This window comes from Trichosurus vulpecula, chromosome 7 (assembly GCF_011100635.1).
Source record: "Trichosurus vulpecula isolate mTriVul1 chromosome 7, mTriVul1.pri, whole genome shotgun sequence".
In the NCBI taxonomy this organism is placed as follows: domain Eukaryota; kingdom Metazoa; phylum Chordata; class Mammalia; order Diprotodontia; family Phalangeridae; genus Trichosurus; species Trichosurus vulpecula.
Window position 1 is genome coordinate 79,707,063 of NC_050579.1, and position 23,940 is coordinate 79,731,002.

The 23,940-nt window shown below is 43.7% G+C and overlaps 2 protein-coding genes across 2 annotated transcripts in view; one reads left to right on the plus strand and one right to left on the minus strand.

Annotated features, from left to right (window-relative positions):
- ABCA4 (ATP binding cassette subfamily A member 4) overlaps positions 1-10,197 on the plus strand; it is a 151,933-nt gene extending 141,736 nt beyond the window's left edge. Inside the window, exons 42-47 of the mRNA XM_036768201.1 lie at positions 375-509; positions 3,029-3,132; positions 3,244-3,336; positions 5,167-5,416; positions 7,042-7,214; positions 10,121-10,197. Of these exons, the coding sequence (XP_036624096.1) occupies positions 375-509; positions 3,029-3,132; positions 3,244-3,336; positions 5,167-5,416; positions 7,042-7,164 (705 nt within the window). The 3' untranslated portion in view covers positions 7,165-7,214; positions 10,121-10,197. The remainder of the gene's footprint in view (positions 1-374; positions 510-3,028; positions 3,133-3,243; positions 3,337-5,166; positions 5,417-7,041; positions 7,215-10,120) is intronic.
- LOC118857564 (very-long-chain enoyl-CoA reductase-like) overlaps positions 10,144-23,940 on the minus strand; it is a 40,205-nt gene continuing 26,408 nt past the window's right edge. Inside the window, exons 8-13 of the mRNA XM_036768202.1 lie at positions 15,782-15,854; positions 15,617-15,660; positions 12,347-12,404; positions 11,011-11,099; positions 10,488-10,533; positions 10,144-10,283 (exon numbers count right to left, since the gene is read on the minus strand). Of these exons, the coding sequence (XP_036624097.1) occupies positions 10,156-10,283; positions 10,488-10,533; positions 11,011-11,099; positions 12,347-12,404; positions 15,617-15,660; positions 15,782-15,854 (438 nt within the window). The 3' untranslated portion in view covers positions 10,144-10,155. The remainder of the gene's footprint in view (positions 10,284-10,487; positions 10,534-11,010; positions 11,100-12,346; positions 12,405-15,616; positions 15,661-15,781; positions 15,855-23,940) is intronic.

A 23,940-nucleotide genomic window follows, 5' to 3' on the forward strand; every position in this document is an offset into this window, starting at 1 on the left:
CTAAGATTTTTGGGACACGCTGCATACTTTGGACGTATCTATCTGCACGTTGTATCTGACTGGTAGAATGTTGGGATCTAACATAGCATGTAGTCAGCACTACGTAAATGCCTGTTGAATTGAATTTCACCAAAAGGGCTTTCTGTCCTGGTCCCCTTTAACGCTTGTGCTTTTCCTCTGCAAAAACCGTCTTTACACTGTGTGGATATTTGATGTTGTTTGCACATTGTCTCCTGCGTTAGACTGTGAGCTCCTTGAGGGCAGGGACTTTGTTTTTGCCTTTCTTTATATCCCCAGAACTTAGTACAGCGCCTGGCATACAGTAAGTGTTTAATAAATGCTTGCTGACTTATTGATTTGCCTTTCTTCCCCAGGTAGCAAACTGGTGCATCCAGAGTCTGGGTCTGTCTCCCTATGCGGACAACGTGGTAGGCAGCTACAGCGGGGGGAACAAGAGGAAACTGTCCACGGCCATCGCTCTGATTGGCTGCCCGCCTCTGGTGTTGCTGGTAAGAGGTGCCATCGTGTGGAGGGAGAGATGGGGTCCCTGCAGCATGGAGACCCAATGGCTCCACTCCCATCAAAGTATCATTCAGTATAAAGGAGATCTTAATGGCTTGGGCCAGTAGTTCTAGAAAACATAGTGGTTCAATTCATCTTTAATGGTTCATTTAAAAGAAAAACACTTCCATTTAGTTAATGGTCCAGGAATATGAATGTGATTGCTAAGAGTCTAGGACTATAAGTATGAAATACATTTTGTATAAATATATCTTATTATGTATATACCTATGTGAATAGGTGTATGTGACGACAGTGTGGCTTAGGGGACAGAGAGAGAGCTGGCTTTGGAACCACGAAGATGCAGATTCAAGCCCCATCTCTAACACATTCTGGCTGTGTGACCCTGGGCGAGTCACTTAACCTCTCATGCTTTAAACAACTCTTTAAGATGATAAGTTGCGGATAAGGTGTCTACCAGCATTGGTAGCAGAAGCTCCCTCACCAGGGAATTCCTTAAACCTCTGTGTGCATAAGCATGTATGCGCACACACACACAAAAGAGGCAGTATGGTGGAGTGGGCAGAGAGCTGGCCTTAAGAGTCCATAAGACCTGGATTCCAATCCTGCCTCTGACACCTACTGGCTGTGTGACCCTGGGCAAGTCACTTAACTTCTCAGTTGAAAAGGCAAATCTCTAAGATTAGAAGTTCTAGAGGAGGTATCAACCTTCATTGATAGCTAGAGTCACCTTACTAGGAATTAATTCTCTGGACCAATGAAATCATTGGTCTGGCCTAAAGGTGGGGAACCTGTGGCCTCGAGGTCACATGGGGTCCTCAAGTGCAGCCCTGTCCAGAACCATACGTGGCCTTGAGGCTGCAGGTTCCCCACCCCTGGGCTAGCCCTAAATAAACAAATACACATTTGGATTCATTTATATTTATTCACATATATAATATAACATGTGTAGCATATCATATCTATGTACGCATATGTAGGTACACACATATTTTTAGATGACATATGCATGTATTTGGATTAATTGAATTTTAAAATTCAACAAAATAAGCCAGTTTCCCACTTTCAGTTTGGTTCAGATCTTTGTATAAAAACATAACCCTCCCCACTTGGGTACAACTGGGTATGTCTTTGGCCATTTGAGAGAATGTCCCAGGAGGGAGAGGGGATTATTTTTGGGAAAGGGCCAGCTAACCCCACCCCTAGTTGGTCAGATACTCAATACTGTTCTAAGCTCACAGACGACCACATAGGAGGGGGTGAAGCCTGCTTTCACTGTAATCCAAGGGTGCCAGTAGCCCTGGAACCACCCCTGGGCACTGGTTGTAAGAAAGAAAGCCCCTGTCACTATTAGCAGGCAAACAGGAGTTCGTTGTAGTACGGAATCACAGGACTCTGTCTCTCAGACTATCCCTCTGCTCCAGGTAAATATGACTCCCTCTTGCTTTTAAAGGCAGTGCCCTAAACCTCACTCCTATCCTTAAAAACTAGTGTCTCCACACCAAATAGTTTCCATTATTTTTTATAGCTTTTATGCACACTTCTCTGGGTACATGTTTGTTTCCTTGATAGAATGGAAGCTCCTCGAGGGCAGAGATTGTTCCATTTTGTCTTTCTGTATCTCTGGCACTTAGCACAGTGTCTGGCACCTCACAGGTAATTAAAGATTGTTGATTAATGTCACACAATTAAGGACAGAGATAAGGACTGAACCTGTGATTTCAATGATATAAGGAATTCCATCTTCCAGTGTCTTTTAGCATTCTTTCTGTAATTTATATTCATAAATATTACCTAGCTTATTGCTAATAAATAGGTTCTGTGATTTGCCCAGGGTCATATAGCCAGTATATTTCAGAAGCTGAATTTGAACCCAGGTTTTCCTAGCTTTGAGGTAGCTTTCTATCCATCTACTATTATACAGTTAATATCATTATATTCATTTCATTGGCAGCTGGGTGGCAAGGTGGGTAAAGTGCAGGACCTAGCTAGAGTCAGGAAGACCTGAGTTCAAAGCCAGTCTCAGAAATTTACTAGCTGTGTGACGCTGGACAAGTCACTTAACGTCTGCCTGCCTCAGTTTCCTCATCTGTAAGATGGGGGTGATAGTAATAATTAATGGCCCTCTCCTCCCGGGGCTGTTTTGCAAACGTTAATATAAGTAGGGGCTATCGACCTCATCATTATCATTGTAGTTTCCTTATCTGTAAAATGAGGGGATTGGACTAGGTGGCCTCTGTGGTCCCCTGCAGCTCTGCGCTGTATCAGAGACTTCTTCTCCCACACTCTTCCTTCTCCCTTCCTATATCTATGTTCCTAAATTAGAGACTTCATGTCAGTTTGGTTCATTCTAGCTCTTTGCAGGTCAAATCTGCCTCGTTGCTGTATTATCCTCTAGCCAGGGGACACTTGGGGGCTGGAGGGGCAGGGTCGATGATGTGACCAGGAGAAGACTGTTCAGCACAACCCTTTCCTATCCCTCCCTTCCTCCCTCCTGTGCCCCCAGGATGAGCCCACCACAGGGATGGACCCGCAGTCCAGACGATTGCTGTGGAACACCATCGTCGGCCTCATCAGGGGAGGGAGAGCAGTTGTCCTGACATCACACAGGTGAGAGCTTTGTACCTGGGACCCAGGGAGGTTTGGTGTTCAGGGCAAGGAGCATCCACACAGCCTCTTACCCCCTCAATCTCTTCCTCTCCCCTCTGCCTTCCCCATCAGCATGGAAGAATGTGAAGCCCTGTGTACTCGGCTGGCCATCATGGTGAAAGGGACCTTCCAGTGCCTAGGCACTATACAGCACCTCAAATACAAGTAAGGAGGTGGGCTTGGTGGTCTCTCTCTGAAGCTTGAGGTTCTTGTCATCTTTATCCTCATCCCAAGGTGGAGACGGGTGGAGGATAGCAGAGACAGGACTCCCCTAATGTCAGACAGACAATGCAGTGTGGCCACGAGTGATCAAAAGCGTGGTTAAGAGCCTAGCCTGTTTATCTAGGTGAGGGTAGTTCTGGCCATGGTGTATGGAAAGCCTCACTCTACCTGAGTCAGAGATAAGGAATGGGCAAAAGCTTTGCTTTGAACACACAACCAGCCAACCAAATCACTTGTGTATGACTTGTAGTTTTTTGTCTATGAACATATTAAATCTCCCCAATTGAAAGTAAACTCTTGGAAGTCGTGTACTATTTTCTTTCTGTCTTTGTATCCCCAACACCAAGCACAGTGCCTGACACATAGTAGGAATTTAATAAATGCTTGTCAGTCGCTTGAGTGACACAGTAGGACCTTAATATAAATGCCTGCAGACTTGAATTGGACTTGTAATCCTGTGTTTGAGCTAGGAATATTTGCATGAGACTCTTCTCATTGGTGAAAAGAATGTTGATTTGGGAGTTAGCAGAAGAATTTGGGAGAGGAGAGATGTTTTTCTTATTGCATCCTGCTTCCTGCTTTGGGAGAGCATCTCTGTGTACTGGCTTCCTGGCTTCTTTTAAGTCCCAACCACAATCCCGTCTTCTACAGGAAGCCTTTGCCAAAACCTCTGAACACAGAACAGTAAGAAGCCAGGAGATCTATGTATGGAGAATCAATGCTTGACCTGTAGTTTAGCACTGCCGGAGAGAATCAGAAAGTGCTGGTCATTTCTTATGACCTTGCTGTAACTCAGCATCTATTAAGCACCTGCTACATACAGGGTGCTATATTATGTATTCCCAAGGTAGATACAAATGTGAATGACAGGAAGACCTCCCCTCAAGAAGCTCAGATAAATTGCTTGGGGGAGTGGAAAGGGTGCTGGATTCGAGGTCGGAGAACCAGGGTTCAGATCCCAGATCGGCTACTTACTAGCTGTTTGACCTGGGCAAATTGTTTAACCATTCTGTACCTCAGTTTCCTCCTCAGTAAAATGAGAGGGTTGGACTTAATGGCCTCAAGGACCGTTCTAGCTCGGAATCTGGGATCTGATGATGAATAGTCTAGTATACGCTCATGTCCACAGTCTGGGATGTCAGCTTGTGCCAGGTAAATGGCCCCTGACACTTTCCTCTTGATACCCAACAAATCAGCTCACCGATGATAGAATAGGTACGAGAGAGCATAGGCTTACAGCTTGGGAGATCGGAGGCCCTCTGGTCCTTCCGACTCATTTTGCAGATAAAGAAACTGAGACCCAGAGGTTAAATGACCTTTCCATTGTTGCACACTGTAAATGGCCAAGCCAAGATTAAAACCCAGGTCATGAGCTCAAGGATCTCAAGTTATAATAGACCTTGGGGCCATGTAGTCTAACCCATTCATTTTACCAGTGAGGAGGCTTAGTCCCAGCAGGGTTAAGGAAGAGGGCTTGGCCAAGGTCACACAGGTGGTAAGTGTTCCGATTGATAATAAGAGGTAGCATCGATATACACTGAGGGTTGCTCAGTGACTAAATATCTCAGCTGAATTTGAACTTGGGTCTTTCTGGTGCTAGGTCCTGTGTTCTCCCTGCCATACCATCTAGCTGCCAACTATTCAACACTCCTGCCCCCTACTCTGTTAGACTTAGATAGATGGAGGATTTTTCCTGAGCTGAAAAATGAAAACCCCTCTCCCTCATTCATCTGGCTTCACCTTGTGCCCTTCACTTCTGCATTTGCGACCTAGGTTTGGGGATGGCTACATTGTCACGATGAAGATCAAGCCCCCCAAGGTGGGCCTACTTCCAGACCTGAACCCAGCCGAGCAGTTCTTGCAGGCAAACTTCCCGGACAGCGTACAGAGGGAGAGACATTATAACATGCTCCAGTACCGCATCTCATCCTCCTCACTGGCCAGGATCTTCCAGCTGCTCATTTCCAACAAGGACAGCCTGTACATCGAGGAATATTCAGTCACACAGACCACACTGGATCAAGTAAGTCGGGGCCAGAAGCCCAAAGACAAGCCTCCATCCGACAGAAATGGCAAGTGGGACAGGCAGAGAATTTATGCAAAATCACACAGGACCTCGGAATTAGAGGGGGCTCAGGGACCCTCCAGTCTAGGTGTCCCGAGGACTCCCAATGGCAGCCCAAACCACGTTAAAATGTATTGGGAAATAACCGACAGACAGTAGTGTTTGTTTCAATTAATGTCCTCAATGTAACCCTTTAAGGGAGGTAAAAGAAAGGCTTCCTCCTCATTTAACCTACGCAGACAGCTCGTGCCCAGGTTCGTACTTGTATTTTTGTGTAAACCTCAGGGATCCAGAGACAACTGCACAGCGCCAAACTCATAATCACAGCAGGAAAAAAGATGAGGATTTGGTTTTGTCTCCAACTTATTTACAGTAGGATGAGCTGAATGTCTCCAACTTGTCTTGTTTCTGTTAAGCTGTGTCACTCAGGGTTCATAGTACCATAGACCTAGGGCTGAAATGGACCCCAAAGGCTGCCTAATTGCCTAATTTTAGAGATGACGAAAAAGAGAACCAGAAAAGGGAAGTGAATTATCCAAGGTCACACAGGTAGCATCAGAGTAGGATTTGAACCCAGGTCCATGGTCAGTCCCCTTTCCACTAGACCAAACTAAAGCTTGCATTTAGCTTCCCCAAGTCCTTTGGCTAAAGCCATCCCAGCTTCAGCTGAGGAATATGAGAAGCAGATATTAGTGGGATGCAGGTGTCTGGGGATTTCCAAGCCAATTACACAGGCCACCTTCATGAGAACCACTGTAGCCCCCAGTACCTGTGCAACCTTGAGCAAATCACTGAACCTGTCTGCCTCGGTTTCCTTTCATCCGTAAAATGGGGATAATCATAGCACTTACCTCCCAGGGTTGTTCTGAGGCAGCTAAGCAGTGCAATGGATAGATGCCAGGCCTGGAGCTAGGAAGACCTGAGTTCAAATCCAGCCTTGGACATTTACTAACTGTGTGACCCCAGCCGGGCAAGTCACTTAATCCCAGTTTGCCTCAGTTTCCTTTTCTGTAAAATGAGGATGATAATAAAGCACCTATCTCGTAGGACTGTGGTAAGGATCAGATGAGATGATAATTTTGAGGCACTCAGCACAGTACATGGCACATAGTAAGTCCTAGATAAATGTTACCTCTTATTTTTACATAGGATCGTAGAGTTAAAGCTGGTAGGGAGCTCAGAGGTCATTGAGTCTGAGTTAAGTGACTTGTGCAAGGTCACACTCCTAGTAAGTGTCTGAGGCAGGATTTGAACACAGTTCTTTCTGACCCCAAGTCCAGCGCCCTATCCATTATATTATACCATGTGGCCTCTGTGGGTCTCAGTTTCATTTGTAACTGTAGGGGTGAAGACGGGGGGTGCTCACTCTAAGGCTTCTGAGGTACATACCCTAGATCTATGGTACAATGACCGATGACCCAGCTCTGATCCAGACAGGTCCATCCTGCATAGGCAGAACTAAACCTTTTAAGCTGAAGACCCCAGAGGGGCTATGGGAGCCCAGTGGGTGGCCATTTCTTGGAATGCTTCCATGTATCCTTCAATATTGCTTTCCTTCTTCCTCCTGTGTCCCACCCCCACAGGTATTTGTGAACTTTGCTAAACAGCAGACAGAAGAAGATGACCTTCCCTTACACCCCCGTGCAGCTGGAGCCATCCCAGATGCCAAGGTAGCCCCAGCTTCTCCATCCCAGGATGGTGTATAGAGAGAGCCCTCTGCTCAGATGGGCCAGCGCAGGCCCAATGCACAGTCCAGGTCAGCCTCTCCAAAGGGCTCTTCCATACCTAGATAGATCCAGGGGTCTGGATCCAGGCTCTTCAATACCTAGACAGATCCAGGGGTGAGAGAGACATAGCCACCCAAACAAAGCTGCTTGAAACACTTCTGGGCAATGACATATTTCATATGTATGTCAAGACACAAATTCATGCAATACGTCTGAAATGAAAAAAGGGGGCGTAACTAATTTGTCTCTGGGTACTCATTTCCTTTAGCTGTAAATCACCCATTAGATCGGGGGTCCCTAAACTTCTTCTTTTTTTTGAATCGTGGACATCTTTTGCAGTTTGATGAAGCCTGTGCATCCCTGCAGATGGTTGCCTACATTCATAATTGAATGAATTTCAGTTAGAGGTTAGTGAAAACAAAGATGTCATTTTTTTCCCATCCAAGTTCACAGACACTCTGAAATCTCTCCACAGACCCAGGTTAAGAACCCCTACAAAGGACGGAAGCACATGCACATGAGCCCTTTCCTTGTCTAAGCTTAGGACCGTAGAGTTAGAGCTGGAAGGGATAAGGATGTCTAGACTGACACGCTTATTTTACAGATGAGGAAACTGAGGCCCTGGGAGGTTGCCCAAGGTCACACAGGCATACACTTCATGTTTAGCACAGGACCTGGTATACAGTAAGCACTTAATAAATGCTTTTTCATTCACTAAAATATTACCCTCAGAAACTGATCATAATAGTTTTTCCCCTCCTCTAGATAAATCCAGTCCAACCCAATGAACATTTATTGATCACTGACTAGATGTAAGGCCCCATGCTAGATGCTAGGAATACAAAGACAAAAAGAGAAATGGTGCCTGCTTTCAGGAAGTAATGGTTATTGGGGAGAGCTGACTCTGCCCAGATGCTGCCCAGGGGCAGAGAAATGCCTAAACCCTGGAATGCTAAGCTTTAGGTCAAGCCTTGCCAGCCATGGGTTTTTACACATCACTCTGACTTAATTGATGACGACGATGATGACGATGATGATGATAACACATCTCTATAGCTCTTTATCCTCATCGAGCTCTTTAACCCTTTTAACAATAACCTTATGAGGTAAGTAGTGCAAATGTTTCCCCCGTTCTGTGAGAATGACTCTTGTACGCAGCAAAAAATCTAGACTTTGGGGAAAACCGAATGTGACTTTTTGTATGCAAAAACTGAAGAAGCAAAAACCTCATTTTGTATTTTACACTATGCAAAGACTCATGAAATTTGATTGACTTTCAGCCCAATGGCTGTTACCTGGTGTTTTCATACATATTGACTTCAGAATTCAAAACATAGCTTTAACTTTATTACGTAGATCATCTTTACAAAGAGTTGCAAAAATCTTTCTGTACAGCACTTGTAGGGAAATAAATCTGTTGCAGAATAAATAGCAATCACATTTTCCAGTTTGTGTTATGAGATCCTAAAATATTTTTTTTTCCTTTAAAATGTCCCACAAACTAGGATGGGATCATTTCTTGCACAGTTTTATAGAAAACCTTCAAAAGTTTCCCTGACCAGATGGCAGAAGGTCAGCTCCGCAGGAGGTGCTAAAGCTGGCTGACTTCCCTCCTAGCTGTGGGTTATGAGCACAAGAGCTGAGCTGAGCTGTCCATTCAGGAACGAGAGATCAGTGCCTCGGTTCACCAAGTACATTTGAAAACCTTGCTGAGAATATGACCCTGGAAAACATCCAGAAGGATGAAGATCCTTTTGTTTCATCACAGCTTGTTTTATGAAAACAGGTTGGGGGTCATGTAGATGATGGAGTCAACCAGCGACATTCTAAATGGGTTAATAATTACATGTTTATGACCTGGACCCCCGAGAATCATGAACTGCTCCAATCAGTGCCTGAGACCCTTTAGGTCAAATTATTCACTTTTCCTATTAACAGAACCCTTTCAAATTGGTTTCAGAGATGGCTACAGCATTGGTTAATCCATGTGACTTTCCCCCTGGTCCTGGGCTCATGCCATTATGTTCTCACCCCCAAATACAGTACATGGAGTACATCTTCTTAAGGTGACCTGTGAGTAGACTACACGATAGATGGGGTAAATACATTCCTTCTAGATGGGTCCAGGCTTTGCACTGTCCTTTCAACTCAGATAGCTAGGCACTGATTTTCCAATTAAACCTCCCTACCTGTCTGTTTTTCTTTGCCCCTTTCACCCCCACCCCATGGTACCTGCCCTCATGCAGAGGTGGCAGGCAATGTTATTTTTTCAGCTGATGAATAAATACATCAGCTGAAAAAATAACATTGCCTGCCACCTCTGCATGAGTGAGGCTTAGAGAACATGTCACTGAATGCTACCTCCCAGACCTGAGCACCAGAGGACCAGGGGGGCCCTGTCCCATTTATAAGCTGGACTCTCCGTCATGTCTAAGCTTCTCTACTGCTCTTCTGACACAAGAAATGATCAAACATCATCCCCTGAAGACATCCTAAATTATGGGGGTTTCCACAGACGGGAAGACTGTGATAACTTGCCTGGGCTTAGAAACAAACAAAAAGAAAACAGCCGTCTACCACTACTCCCAAAATACAACCAAAAAAACCCTGACAAGTTGAAAATATCATAGGGATGTGTTACCTTTTAATATGCATGTATATATGCACAAAGGAAGGTGTGTATATTTATGAATACACACGTACATAGAATTGTAGGATTTGGAAGCTGGAAGGCCAGCCTCCTTACTTGCCAGGTGAGGAAACGAGCATAATCTATTACTTTGGAGTGCTGACAGACCGCACTCAGTGCCTTGGTTTGGCTGTCCTTGAGAGAATTATTGCCAATTGATTAACTTTAAAAATTGAAAGTCACCACGGTTGTTTTTGGAGAAAACCTAGAAGACCAGGGTTCAAATGTTGTATTTTCTGCCCCTAGGTCTGCTGAACTGCCCGTGTATCACTCCTGGCTTCCTACAGCAAGAAAGGAATGATTGGCATCCTGAGACTGGGGTAATCCTTGAACTCTCTTACGTAAGTGCAATGTTTGTCCTTTGCCCAGATTGTCATCTGAATGAAGCCAACCAGCGTGAATAATCCCACTGTAGCAACAACAACAAAAAAGGAAAGACAGAAAGAAAGAAAAGAAGGAACAAAGGAAGGAAGAAAAGAAAGAAAGAGAAAAATGAAAGGAAAAGAAAAAAGGAAAAGAAAACAAAATCCATGTAATCTGACGTCAGGCTCCTTGGAGGGGTGCAAAGGGCCACAAGAAGACCCCTGTTGGAAGAGAAACCAAGCTGACTCACCTGGGACACACTGAGTCATGATGGTGAAACTGATCCAGGCCCCCACCTGCAACCAAACAGACACAGGAACGCTTTTCATCTAGATCGAAGGTCCAGACTTACTCTACTAACAAACATTCCAGCTGACATTAGCATAGGACCTGTTCGATTTCCAAGTTGATCTATGTGGCTCTGTTTGTTTGAGAGAGAATAAAAAGCCTATGTATCCACCACAAATAAAATGTCCGCCTTTATTGACTTCTTTGATGAGGAATGAGTCTGACTGAGTGGTTTCAAATGCTACAACTTGGTAGCTTCACACACCCCTGCTTTCCCATCACGTCTCTGCTAGTCCTAGCAAGATCATGCACGAGGCAGGTGGTGAGGGGCAGGAGAGAACGTATGAACCAGCCCGGATCCCCCATGCTGAGTCTGCTCCTTGGTAAATCCTCAAAGGATAATAAATCTGCTCAGAGGCATCATCTGTATCCAGCAAGGCTGCCCCTTCCTTCCCTGAGCTCTCCCTGCCCATCGGCTTACGTACCTCATAGGTGTAGTTAGGGCAGGAGACAAAGAAAAATAGCCACGTGAATGGATTCTTGGTTGGATAGGGGATGCGACGGGTCTTTGGTCCTGGGGACGTAAGAGAATGGTCCTGTCAGTCCTTTAGAACAGGCTTACATTATTAACATTTTCTTCATCACAATCAACAAAACAATGGCCCAGGCCCTGATCAGTAGCATTTGCTCATCTCCGAGGTGTAAATGCTCATACCGAATATTTACCAGTGGACTCTGATGAGCTGGCTCCAGCACAACCCTGAAGAGGCAAACCCACCAAGAGTTTTTTCATCTAGAAGTTGCCTACAAAAGGGGCCACAGAGACTCCTGTGAAGCTTTTGGTCAATGGACCTCAAATATCAGCGGTCGCCAGAGTCCCAGAGAAGGTGGCCCAGGGAGGTGCCTGGGGACCCTTAGCTTTGGGATGGTGAGTGGGACAAGCCCTGGTGCTTCACCCTGTATACTACAAATGCTTGATAAATACTTGTTGACTTGACTCAATCAGCTGGAGGGACCTTTTTCAAGGTCATCAAATTCATTCAAAGATGAGAGTAAGTGACTTACCCAGGGACACACAGCTAGTATGTGCCTGAGGTGGGATGTGAACCTAGGTCTTCTGATTCTAATTCCATCACTTTAAACACTCTACCATGTTCCCTCCCAAAAGGCCATTCAGTTCCTTGTCTGACAGCAGAACCCGTTCAGACATAGATGGCTTGGGGAGTACAAATAGTATCAGTGGAAAACTCTTACCTACTGTCCTTCAATCCTAGTCCCAAATCTAAGGTATCTCAGTCCACTAGTATATATTAAATGCCTACTATGTGCTAAGAGTAACTAATAGTGATTCAGTGGCTTACGTGGGCAGAGTGGCTAATAGGAGGCAGTCCTGGCCTGTGTGTGCTTGCTGGGCTCTGTCTAAGGCAGGCCTCTGATTAGCCGTCTTCCAAATGTCTCCAGGCTTTGTGCACAGACTAGGCCAGGGTCGCTGGGGCAATGGTACCAGGACACAGCCAATATACTTGCCCCCTGGATGACGAGCTAGGAGATATAATCAGTAATGGCTATGGAGCGTAGACATCTTCAGAGTCCAGAAGCTACTGGAGGGACCCCTCCCCCAGCCCTCACTCTCCTAGCCATCGTCTTGAGTAGCGCAGACATCCATGAGTTAGAGGTGAGATTTTATAACTACCATGGTTTTTGTCATCAAATCTCATAAAGAAAAAAAGAGTCTGGTTGGCGTTGTGGTTGTTGGTCTCTTTTAATTACATAAATGTTAAAGTATGACAGTAAAAACAGAGAAAATAAACCAGCTCTCACCATTTCCTCTCAGGTTATTGAGTTCCACGTGGATTGAAAAGTTTCCAGCTTCACATAGCTACAATAAAAGACATAAAAAGATAGTGACACATACTTGTGCTATAATTTTTAAGTCTTATTATGTATATTTTTCTCCTTAACCAATGATTTCATGGTCCTAGGAGACTTTCTCACCAAAGTGGTTCAGCATACAACCTGATACGCAGCTTAGTCTTTGAGAGTTGTCTGGGGCCCTGAGAAGTGACTTGTCCAGGGCCCCGCAGCCCGAAGTTGTCTGAGGTGATGCTAGGATCCAGGGCTGCCTGACTCTGAGGCCAGCTCTCTCACCAAGAGCAGGGACTGTCATCTGATTTCTCAGGTGAAGAGAATTATTAACAAGCCCTCTCTCCTGGAGCCCTGGCTAGCTTAAACAAGTGGTTTCAAAAGCTGGGTTCATGGAGCTTAAAGACACTCATAATCTTCAATTCTGAGAGTAGGACGTCATCGACGTCATCATCATCATCATAGCTAACATTTATCTAGCACTTACTGTATGCCACGCACTATGCTAAGCACCTTACAATTATTATCCAATAATAACTGATAATGATATCCCAGGAGGTAGGTGCTATTATCATCCCCACTTTGCATACGAGGAAATTGAGGGAAACAGAGGTTAAGTGACTTGCCCAGGGTCCCACAGCTAGTAAGTATCGGAGGATAGACTTGAACTCAGTTCTATCCAGACTCTAGGTCAGGTGTTCTATTCACTGCACTACCTAGCTGCCCCAAGAACACGGGGATGAATCTTGCAGGGGTTCTTAACCTGGGGCTGGTGAACCCATTTAAAAATATTTTGACAATTAATTTCAGTATAACTGGTTTTCTTTATAATTCTACATATTTTATTTTATGCATTAAAACATTATCCTGACCTGAGAGGGTTTCCATAGGCCCCTCAAAGGTATGTGTATCCCCAAAAGGTTAAGAATTCCTGGTCTCCAAGTGCTATCTTTCATGACTAAGTGCCTAATAGCACTTGATGCCCCCCAAACCAGCCCAGGAAAGATTCTGAAAGGGAAACTGGAAACTGGATAGCCAAGTCCATTGCACTCCTAACACAATAAAATAAATGAATGTGAGGGATAGTACGACATAGCAGAAGGAGTGTAGAATTTGGAGTCAGAGAATAGATTTCAAAGGCCAGCCCACTTTCTATTTCCTGACTGATCTCACAAATCACTTCACCGGGCCACGGTTTCTACCTCTATGAAATAAAGGGTTAAGATTAGATACTGTCTATGGTCCCTTCCAGCTCTAAACCTATGATCCCATCATCAATCTGCAAGACAAATGTGGAAGACCAAAGGCGAGATTTTGTTTTCTAATGATTGCTTTGTCTGTGGATGTCAGAGAAATGGAGGAAAGCACCCATCAGTGGGGACTGGGAGCTCGTGGATCTTTCGTTCAGCTCCCTCACCACTAAAGGAAGCCATTTATGAGCCACGGAGCTAACTTCTTTTCTGGTAAAGAGAAGTCAAGAATTGGGAGTATTCTCATCCAGCTCCTGACACTTGACCAACTGGTAACCACACCTTTTTTTGAACTATCCATTTTATTATCTATTATGGCACAATAATATTCCATGACATTCATGACATTCCATGACATTCACAGTTTGCTTAGCCATTCCCCAATAGAACGTCCCCTCAGTTTTAAATGTTGGACTACCACAAAAGCATTTCCATGAATATCTTTGTACATATGGGCCATTTTTCTCTTTCTTTGATTTCTTTCAGGTATAACCCCAGTAGTGGTTAAAGGGTATAAATAGTCTGGTAACTTTCTGGGCATAATCTAAATTGCTTTCCAGAACGTCTCAACCAATTCACAGCTCTAACAACAAAACACTATCTTTACCGGCAGCCATTCAACATTCAATGTTTTCCTCTTTTATGATCAAGTTATCTTTGCCAGTCTGATGGATGCAAAATTATTTTAATTTGCATTTCTTTTATTATTAGGGATCTAGAGTATTGATTTCACGTTTTTCAATTTTATTTTATTTTCAGGTGTGAATTCTCCCCATCCTCCTTTCTATTTCCCATCCCCTTCCTCTTGAGAAAAAAAGAAAAATAAAACCACACTCTTCATCTATGCCTTTTGCCCTAAGTCCTACCTTCATAAGAGGTAGCCAGTGCTGGGTCAGATCCACTTGCCATCAATTCCCATCAATTATTAAGATGACCAAAGTGATGAAGTTAATGATTTCTCACCTCCAGGCTTTTAGGATCAAAGGATGTAAAGATCATCAGGGTCTCTTCATTTTATGTTATTCTCCTTGACAAACTCTAAATCCCAGCCTCAGTGGGTCTATTTGCTGGCCCCTGAATAGAGTCTCACCTCCTTCCCCAGAGGATACACAGTTTGGACGTAGCAAGAGCTACAGATTGGAATCTATGTTATAGGATCATAGAAGGGATCTCAAAAGCCAGCTGGTCCAACACCCTCATTTTACATGTGAGGAAGCTAAGGCCAGGGTCATTAAGTGAGGCAGAGCCTCAGGATTTGAATTTGAATTCAGGATTTGAATCTAAGTCCTTTAATTCTAAATCCAGATAGTTGGACACCATACAGTCTGGCCTTAATTTCTGATTAAAGTACAATTCAAGAGTTGTCTTTTGCCTTTCTTTGCATCCCTAGCACTTAGCATAGTGCCTGGCACACAGTGGGTGCTTAATAAATATTTAATGACTGGCTGACTAACCTTTTCAGAAATTTATTATTGTTGTTTGGTCATTTCAGTGAACTCATTTGGGGTTTTCTTGGCAAAGATACTGGCCATTTCCTTCTGCAGTTCATTTATAGATGAGGAAACTGAGGCAAGCAGGGCTAAGTGACTTGCCCAGGGTCATATGGCTAGTAAGTGTCTAAAGCTGGATTCGAACTCAGGAAAATGAGTCTTTCTGACTCCAGGTCTGGCACTCTATGCTCTATGGTGCCACCTAACTATCATTATGTGTCCCAAGATAGTCCTACCAACAGGAAGAGAGGCAGTGCGGATGGAGCAATGGAGTTGGAATTGGGAAGACCTGGATTCTAGTCCCACCTCAGACACTAGCTCTGTGATCATACACAAGGTTCTTAACCTCCTGAAGCCTCTATTTCCTCATCTGTAAAAAAATCTGTAAAACTCATACTAAGTAGCTTGTAGGAAAAGCCACACACTATATAAATGTGAGTTATTTGAAAGTTTATGAGTCAGGGAAAAATCCAGCATAAAAGACCTACCAGAAAGGTGATCAGAGAAAAATTGATCTGCTTTTGTCCGTAGGCTACACACCAATGGAACAGACAAAACAAAACGAGAAAAAGGAAAAAACAGGAGAGTTAATCACCAAGCCACCCGAGGGAAACGCAGAAATGATATGAACTGAGGGCCGTTTTGTTACTTACAAGGAGGCGTGTAAAGAGGATGATTGATGTAATAAGCAAGCCAAGCAGCAAATCCCCAGTAAAAGAAGCAATTCTGGAAAATAAGTCAGTGTTCTTATTTCAATTTTAGTTTTCAAGTGTCAAAGCCCAGCCACCTTCCTCTAAGCACAGAGGCCGGTCACGGTCAGTACACTTCTCCCTAAGGAACCCCATCTCAGGTGGTTGCTTCCTACTACGAGGCAGGGAGCACCTTCAAAGCCAAGGGATCGGGTCCCTGACACTGGTCGTTATGCCACTTAGACAATGTCAACTCGGCCGTTCTTGGGGTGAGTGGTCGGAAGCAGGTCTCCAAGCACACAAAGCTCCCTGTTCTGTCTGTGAATGGGTGAGAGCCTTAACCAGCTAAAGGTCCTGGAGGCTGGTCCTGCGGTTAGGGAGTCTCACTCACTGACAGTCAACTAGTCCAGACTCCTCATTTTACAGGGAAGGAAACTGAGACCCCAAGGGGTGAAAGAGAGCAGGTAGACCATCGAAGTCAGGAGACATGAGTTTGAATCCTGCCTCTGACGCCTGGGATGGGAGTGATCACTAAACCTCTTGACGCCCCATCTATCCATCGGCAGTAATGATATCTGTGCTACCTGCCTCACAGAAATATTATGAGGAAAGCCCATGTTGTGACTGTTAAAGTACTATGTAAATGTAATGGCAAAGTGATTTATCGTAAATAACAAAGTTGGAACCTGAACTGGGGACTTCAGGCACCAGAGTCAGCCTCCTCTCCACTAAGACCACACTGTCTCTTTTCTCCCAGTGTGGCATGTAACTATCTGTGATGCTGTAAAATAATTCAGAGGTCTATTATGACCCACTCGAGAAGAGGGGCCATGGGTCATTGTTGTGATTATTAATATAATACACATTACTACTAACGTGAAACCTCTAGAAGGTGCCAAAAAAGAGAAGAGCACCTAGGTGACGTCTGGAGTCAAGAAGAACTGAGTTCAAATCCAGCCTCAGATACTTATTAGTTGTGTGACTCTGAATAAGTCATTTGACTGCTCTCTGCCTCAGTTTCCTTATCTATAAAATGGGGATAATAAGGGAGGAAAGGGAATAAGCATTTATGTAGCACCTACTACATGCCAGGCACTGCACTAAACTCCTGAGAAATATTATCTGATTTGATCCTCACAACAATCCTGGGAGGGAAGTGCTATTATTATCCCCATTTTACCACTGAGGAAACTGTGGCAAACAGAGGTTAAATGACTTGCCCAGGGTCATACAACTAGTAAGTGTCTAAAGTCACATTTGAACTCAGGTCTTCCTGACTCCAGGCTCAGCACTCTATCCACTGCACCAGCTAGTTGCCAGATAGATAGATAGAAAGATAGACAGACAGACAGATAAATAAACAGATAGAGAAATAAACGGACAGATAGACAGATAAATAGAGAAATAGACAGACAGACAGATAAATAAATAGAGAAATAAACGGACAGATAGACAGATAAATCAATTAATTAATTAATTAATGACTAAATGGATAAATAAATAAATAAGTGAATGAATGAATGAATAAATAGACAGAGAAATAAACAGATAGAGAAATAGACAGATAGACAGACAGACAGACAAAAAGATAGGTAGATAGATAGACAGATAAACAGATAAATAAACAGATGGACAGACATAAAAAACAGATAGATAAATAGATAAAAGACGGACAGAGAGACAGATAGATAGACAGAAAGATAGATAAATAAACAGATATACAGGTAGATAAACAGATGGATAGATAGACAGATAGACAGATAAATAGACAGACAGATATCTTATATATGTGTATGTATATGTGTATACATTGCTGTTGTCAGTCCGTTGTTTTCAAAGAGGACCAGTGACATCACAGGGTGATGTCTTGACTTTCGAGTGAACTGGATTTGAGTGAGGCAGAGTTGCACAAAGTCGTCAGCCTCACTCTCTTCCACAGCTATCAGATATGTACACAAACACAATAGATTATCTATTATGTATCCATCTATATTATCTATTATGTATCTATAATATGTAATAATATTACCTACCTCCCAGAGATGTTGTGACATAAAATGAAATAAGATTTGTAAAGCACTTTGCAAACCTCAAAGCACTCTAAAAATTTGATAGCTAGTATTATAATGATATTATTATTGTCCACAGTGCCTAGCAATGGATATACTACCAGACTGGTGCCTGTACTCGGTACTACTGAGGTCACCTGTGGCCTTCTAGGTCCTTAGGTGGAGCCTTTTGACTGAGTCCAGGTTTTACAGAACAAATCCTTTTATTAAGGGGATTTGTTCTGTGAAATTTGGATTCAGTCAAAGGGCCGAACTTCAGGCCCTAGAGGGCCACATGTGGCCTCGAGGCCACAGATTCCCCAGCCCTGTAGGACAGCCAATATTTATTGAATGAATAAATAAACGAAAAAACACAGCTCTCTTTAAGAGTCTATTCTAGGGTTTCATCCCATCTTGTTAATCATCTCTAGGATTTGGCCAGCCCACCCACTAAATTGTTCAGCAGCCTGTTCTGGGACACGAGTGGGAAGGCCGGGAGATACTGGTGGACTTCTCCTTTAACCAAAGCTGTTGCTTCCAATACCACATTCATATCCTGTTGGGTTTGTTAACTCAGCCAGGTGAGTAAGTGGTTACGGGATAAAGGGAACTTGAAGTCAGAGAGGAGATTTAATGAAGCCAGTGCCTGCCCAATAAAGCTTCAGCTTTGTAGTCAATCTTAACTCTTCCTTCTCCCTCACTCTCCCCTCAGCCCACATCCAATCAGTTGTCAAGCCTTGTTGATTGATTCTACCACCACCACATCTCTCTCATCTATCCCCTCCTCTCCATTCCTGCCTAAGACTTTTAAAGTCCTCATCACCTCGTGTCTGGGTTACTCCAACGGCCTCCTCATTGTTCTTCCTGTTTTCAATCTCTTCTCTACTCTAATTCATTCTCCACACAACTGCCAAAATAATCTTCCCGAAACACAAATCTGTCTAGGTCACTCCCCTGCTCAAGAAACTTCAGTAACTCCCTATTATATCGAGGAAAAAATGTGAACTGTCCTCAGGAAGCTTATTACATTTGATGCCTCAGTTGGATATTTAAAAGCCTTCAGCATTTGACTCAGCCCTATCTTTCCCAATGTAATTCATGATTTCCTTTCATGTACTCTATGTTCTAGCCAAAAGGGTCTAGTTATTGTAGTTCCTGAACCTGACCTTCTATGATCGCTTCCAGGAAAACATGTGAAGACATATGTGAAATGCACTTCCTGTTCACTTCTCAGAATCCTTAGTTCCTTCATTCAGGTGCCAACTCCAGTGGGAAACCTTCCAAATCCCCCAACAACCATTGCTCTCTCCCTCCTCAAATTATACTGAATTTACTTACCTATTCACTTGAAGAACATAAGCTTCCTGAAGAGGCAGGGACTCTCTCTCTCTCTCTCTCTCTCTCTCTCTCCCTCTCTCTCTCTCTCTCTCTCGGATCCCTAGTGCCTAGCACAGTATCTTACATATGGTGGGGGCTGAATAGATGTTCGTTGGGTTGAATTGAATTTTAGGATCCTACATAATCTGGTTTGTCATTTCAGTCATGTCCAACTCTTCGTGACCCCCATTTGGGGGTTCTCTTGGCAAAGATCCTAGAGTAGTTTGCCATTTCCTTCTCCAGCTCACTTTACAGATAAGGACACTGAGGCAAATAGGGTTATGTGACTTGGTCAGGATCACAAAGCTAGTAAGTGTCTGAGGCCAGATTTGAACTCAGAAAGATGAATCTTTCTGACTTCGGGTCTATCCCTTCATCTATCTACCTTGCCACCCAGCTGCCCACACAATCTGAGGTCGCCCACTTTTTCTATTTCATCTTGGACCCAAGAGATGAATGTGGAATAAAAGTGTCCCATACTCCTCCCTTTCATGTACCCCAGACTACAATCAGTAGTCAAACTATTCCCCATTCCCTGTAACATAACCTCTGTTCTGTAGGCCTGGAATGCCCTTCCCGCCATCTCCACCTGTTGAAATCCCACCCATCTTCTGAGGCTTAGCTGGATCATCATACAACTTACAGGTGAGGAAACTGAGGTTGAGTGATTTGCCTTCTTACCCAGGTAAGTAAGAAGGCATGCTTGTTCAGTTACAGGCTAGATTAGACAGTTTCTAGGATCACTTTCAATTCTGAATCTGTGATGCTAATAAAATCAATGTTAATTATTTTCTTAGACTATAAAGACTTAAAATTGATATATATTTTTTTTTAAAATCAGCCCAACCATTCTTTAGTTTTAAACTGGCTCATGGTCAGTGAATACTGTACACTGAAAGGATTCTTTCCCTTCCACAGCCCTCTGTCCTTTCTCTCTCCCTTTTTAACTGCTTAAGCTGAGGCAGCTCAGGCAGATAGCAGACTGAGGGCACGATTAGACTAGCCCAAGTCCTGGCAGGTCTGTGGGCCTACGTGTAACTTGTGCCTTTCCTATTTTGAGGAGGAAGGTCTACAAGACCTCCTACCAGGGACGGTGTCCACCATATTTGGTGTAAATCATCTAACCCTGGCTCTGCAATTGATTCTACTTGATTTATTATTTGTAAATGTTTTATTAAAAGATTGACTTTGAACATCAATAGGACCTATTCCACTTACATAGCAATTTACGTTTAAATGAATTAATTTCATTTTGTAAAGTATCGTAGCAGTTTTTCAGATCTTCCTCTAAGTCCTCAGTAGGACTTGTTGTTTATCCATTTAGTCTTATTCACTTTTTCTTTTATATAGTTACGATTAATCAACAAGCATTTATCAGGCATCTACTATATGTGCTAAGTGCCAGAGATACAAAGAAAAGGAAAAAAGTGTGCTTGCTTGCTCTCCTGGAGTTCACGGTTCAGTGGAGGAGGCAACATGCAACCAGTTGTGTACAAACAAGCTATAGACAGGATCGATGAGAGGAAGTCAACAGAGAGAAGGCACTAATGTGAAGGGGGACCAGGGAAGGATTTTGTAGAAAGTAGGATTTTAACTGAGAATTGAAGAAAGCAGGAGGCAGAGGTGAGGAAGAGGAGGAAGAAGAAAAGGAAGAAGATGAGAAAGAGGAGGAGGAGGAGGCGAATTCTAGACATAGGGGACAGCCAGTGAAAATTCCCAGAGTCAGGAGATGGAGTGTCTTGTTCAACAAACAGCAGCATGGAGACCTGTATCACTGGATCGGAGAATGAAATGGAGAAGGTGGAGAAGGGTAGGAAGGTTTAAAAGGACTAGAAAGGTAGAGAGGAAGAAGGAAGTTATGAAGGACTTCAAATGCTAAACAAAAGATTTTAAATTTGATCCTGGAAGTGATAGTGAGCCACTGGAGTTAATTAAATGAGGGGGTGACCTGGTCAGACCTGTGTTTTCAGGTTAAGAGCTGAGTGGAGAGTGGACTGGGTGACGAGTGACCTGAGGCAGAGACACCAACCAGCAGGTGCGAGGTGATTGAGGACCCATACCAGGGTGGTGGCAGTGGTAGAGGAGAGAAGGAGGCATATTTGAAAGATGTTGCAAACGTAAAAATTGACAGGGCTTGGCATCAGATTGGATATGAAGGGCTGAGAGAGTGAAAAGTCCAAAATAGCCCCTAGGTGGGGAGCCTGGGCAATTGGGAATATGGCAGCGCCCTGTACAGCAAAGGTGGCCCACTTGGGCCTACTGGCCACCGGCAAAACTCCCAGAGCCCAAACCAGATTAAAATGTTATTGGAAAATGTTTAACAAAATAAATAAAAATACAGAACAATCCAAGTAATGTTCATTTGTGACTTTCTCAGTTAATATGCAGCCCACAGGGATCGATTGCTATTTGAATATGACATCGCTTCTCTATAATAATAGGAAAGTTCAGAAAGGGGAAGGGTTCGAAGTTAATGAGTTCAGTTCTGTACATGATTTTAGAGGACATCAGGTTGAGATGTCCAATTAGCATGTGCTCCAGTCTTCTGGTTCTATTTCTTGTGCTCTGCTTTCTTTTGTAGAGATCTTTCCAGATTTCTATCTTTATTTCTTTTATCTGTTTCTTCCATTTCTTATCCAGATACTTGCTGACCTTAATCGCATTACAGTATTTGAGCACATTTATGCGCAACAATTTATTTAGCCATTCCCGTGCTGTTGGGCACTTAGAGTGCTTCCCCAATCCTTTTTTGTGACTACACGTATGCTTCAATAAAAATCTTTGTGTAGACTTTGATATCAGTTTCAAGGCAGACTCCCAACAATGGAATTATTTGGGTCAAGGGGCATGATTTTTTAAAAATCATTTTTATTATGAACTTCCAGATGATTAAACAAAAAAAGATGTGCAATGAATTTTAGAAGGAGAATTGCCAAGTAATTCATCCTTTGCCCAGCAGGAGTTTAGAAAGCATTCCTAAAATCAACAGCCCCCAGTGCATGGGAGACAGATAGAAAATGAGGGTGAAATCGGTGGGAGGAAGTACTTTAGGCCCTCAGGGACAAATCTTGTGTCATAATAGAGAGAATTCACATGCTCCCCCAGCCCTTCCATTAGTTCTTGCTTTCATAGAGATCTCCCTAACTTCGAAGTAAGTCAACAATGAAGGGAAGTGGTTAAGTACATGTCGATGAATTCCTATAATAGAACGCTGCATATTAAGTGCCTACCTAATGTGTGCAAAATACAGTACTCAAGCCTCAGAGATATATAAAGGTGAGCAATAAGCATTTAGTAAGCACCACTCTGTGCCAGATATTTGTCCTCATCTAAAGTTCCTTGTAGAAAATCTCAGGATCTAGGTCAAATATAACCTATGTACAGGTCTCCACAGATGTGTTTAAAACGATTTCTAGCTCTGGTGCAAGCACTCCAAGTAACAATGCATATATTAAGTACAGGACAGCCTCTATTTCATCCCACACAAAATGCAGAAAATATGTAATGAACCCAGTAGCCCATTATCAGCTGGTAAAATTCTCCTTCTCCAGTAAGGTTTTTCCTCCCTTCCCCTCTCCCCTTTTCTGCCCTTTCCTTCCCTCCTTTCTCTTCCCTCCTCGCCCCCCCTTCCCTCCCTTCTTTTCCCTCCCCTCTTCCCCCTCCCCTTCCCTTCTTTCCCCTTCCCTTTTCTTCCCTCTTCTTTTCTCCTTTCTCCTCTCCTCTTCTCCCCTGTGCCTTCCCCTCTCCACTGCTGTCCCCTCCCTTCCCTTCTCTTTTCCTCTCCTCCTCTCCCTTCTCCCCTCTTCCTTCTCCTCCCTTTTTCTCTTCTATTCTTCCCCAGGGTCCTATACACTCCCTTAGTCTTTAATATTGCACCACACTTTGATCTGAACTCCTTTCCAAAGGGAAACCAAATTGGAGGCCCTAGAGTGGCAACCTGCTGACATTCTGGTGAGACTCACTTTCAACCAATGTGTCTATTCAAGCCTCCATCCTTATGGCACTACCTTAAGAATTCAGACTCCTTCCAGAAGGAGAATTCATGTGGGATTGCTGAGGAGACAAATCCACAAGCCATTGGACTTGAATTCCCTCCAGATGACTCATGCATGCCCCTGGCAGAGGGCAAAGTCCTGGGCTTTTTCTCCCCCATGGCATGGCTTAAGTCCTAGCTTTTCCTCTGGTGCAAACTTCTTCTCCCCAAGAGGCTAAAAATGGTCTCAGAGTTCCCCTACTCTTTGCCTCAGGAACTTGTCTCCAACACTCCCCTGCCTGAAGGGTCCCCAGGGTTCTTTCAGAGGGGTCCGTGAGATCAAAACTATTTTCATAATACTATTAAGATGTTTTAATTTTAACCTTCATAAGCTGATAAGTTCAATCATTTAGTCTCCCTCTCTGTGACCGGATGTCTAGGCTCCACCTTTCCCATAAACACTGCTAATTAAAAAGAAACTCTGAGCATGGCAGTAATTATCTCGGTACCACCTGTAAATCAGGCCTGCCAAGGGAGGTTTGTCACATAGCATAACTTCAGTGTCTGAGAAGCCGAACGGTATCTGTGCCATCCTGAGAACCAGATAAACTTGACCTTGTCCTATCCTAAGCCACCATCCTTGTAAATTTCAGGTGGCCTTACCTCGAAGACCAGGTGCCTCCAAATCTGGTACCCCTATCCAGTGACTATGACCTCGAGATGCC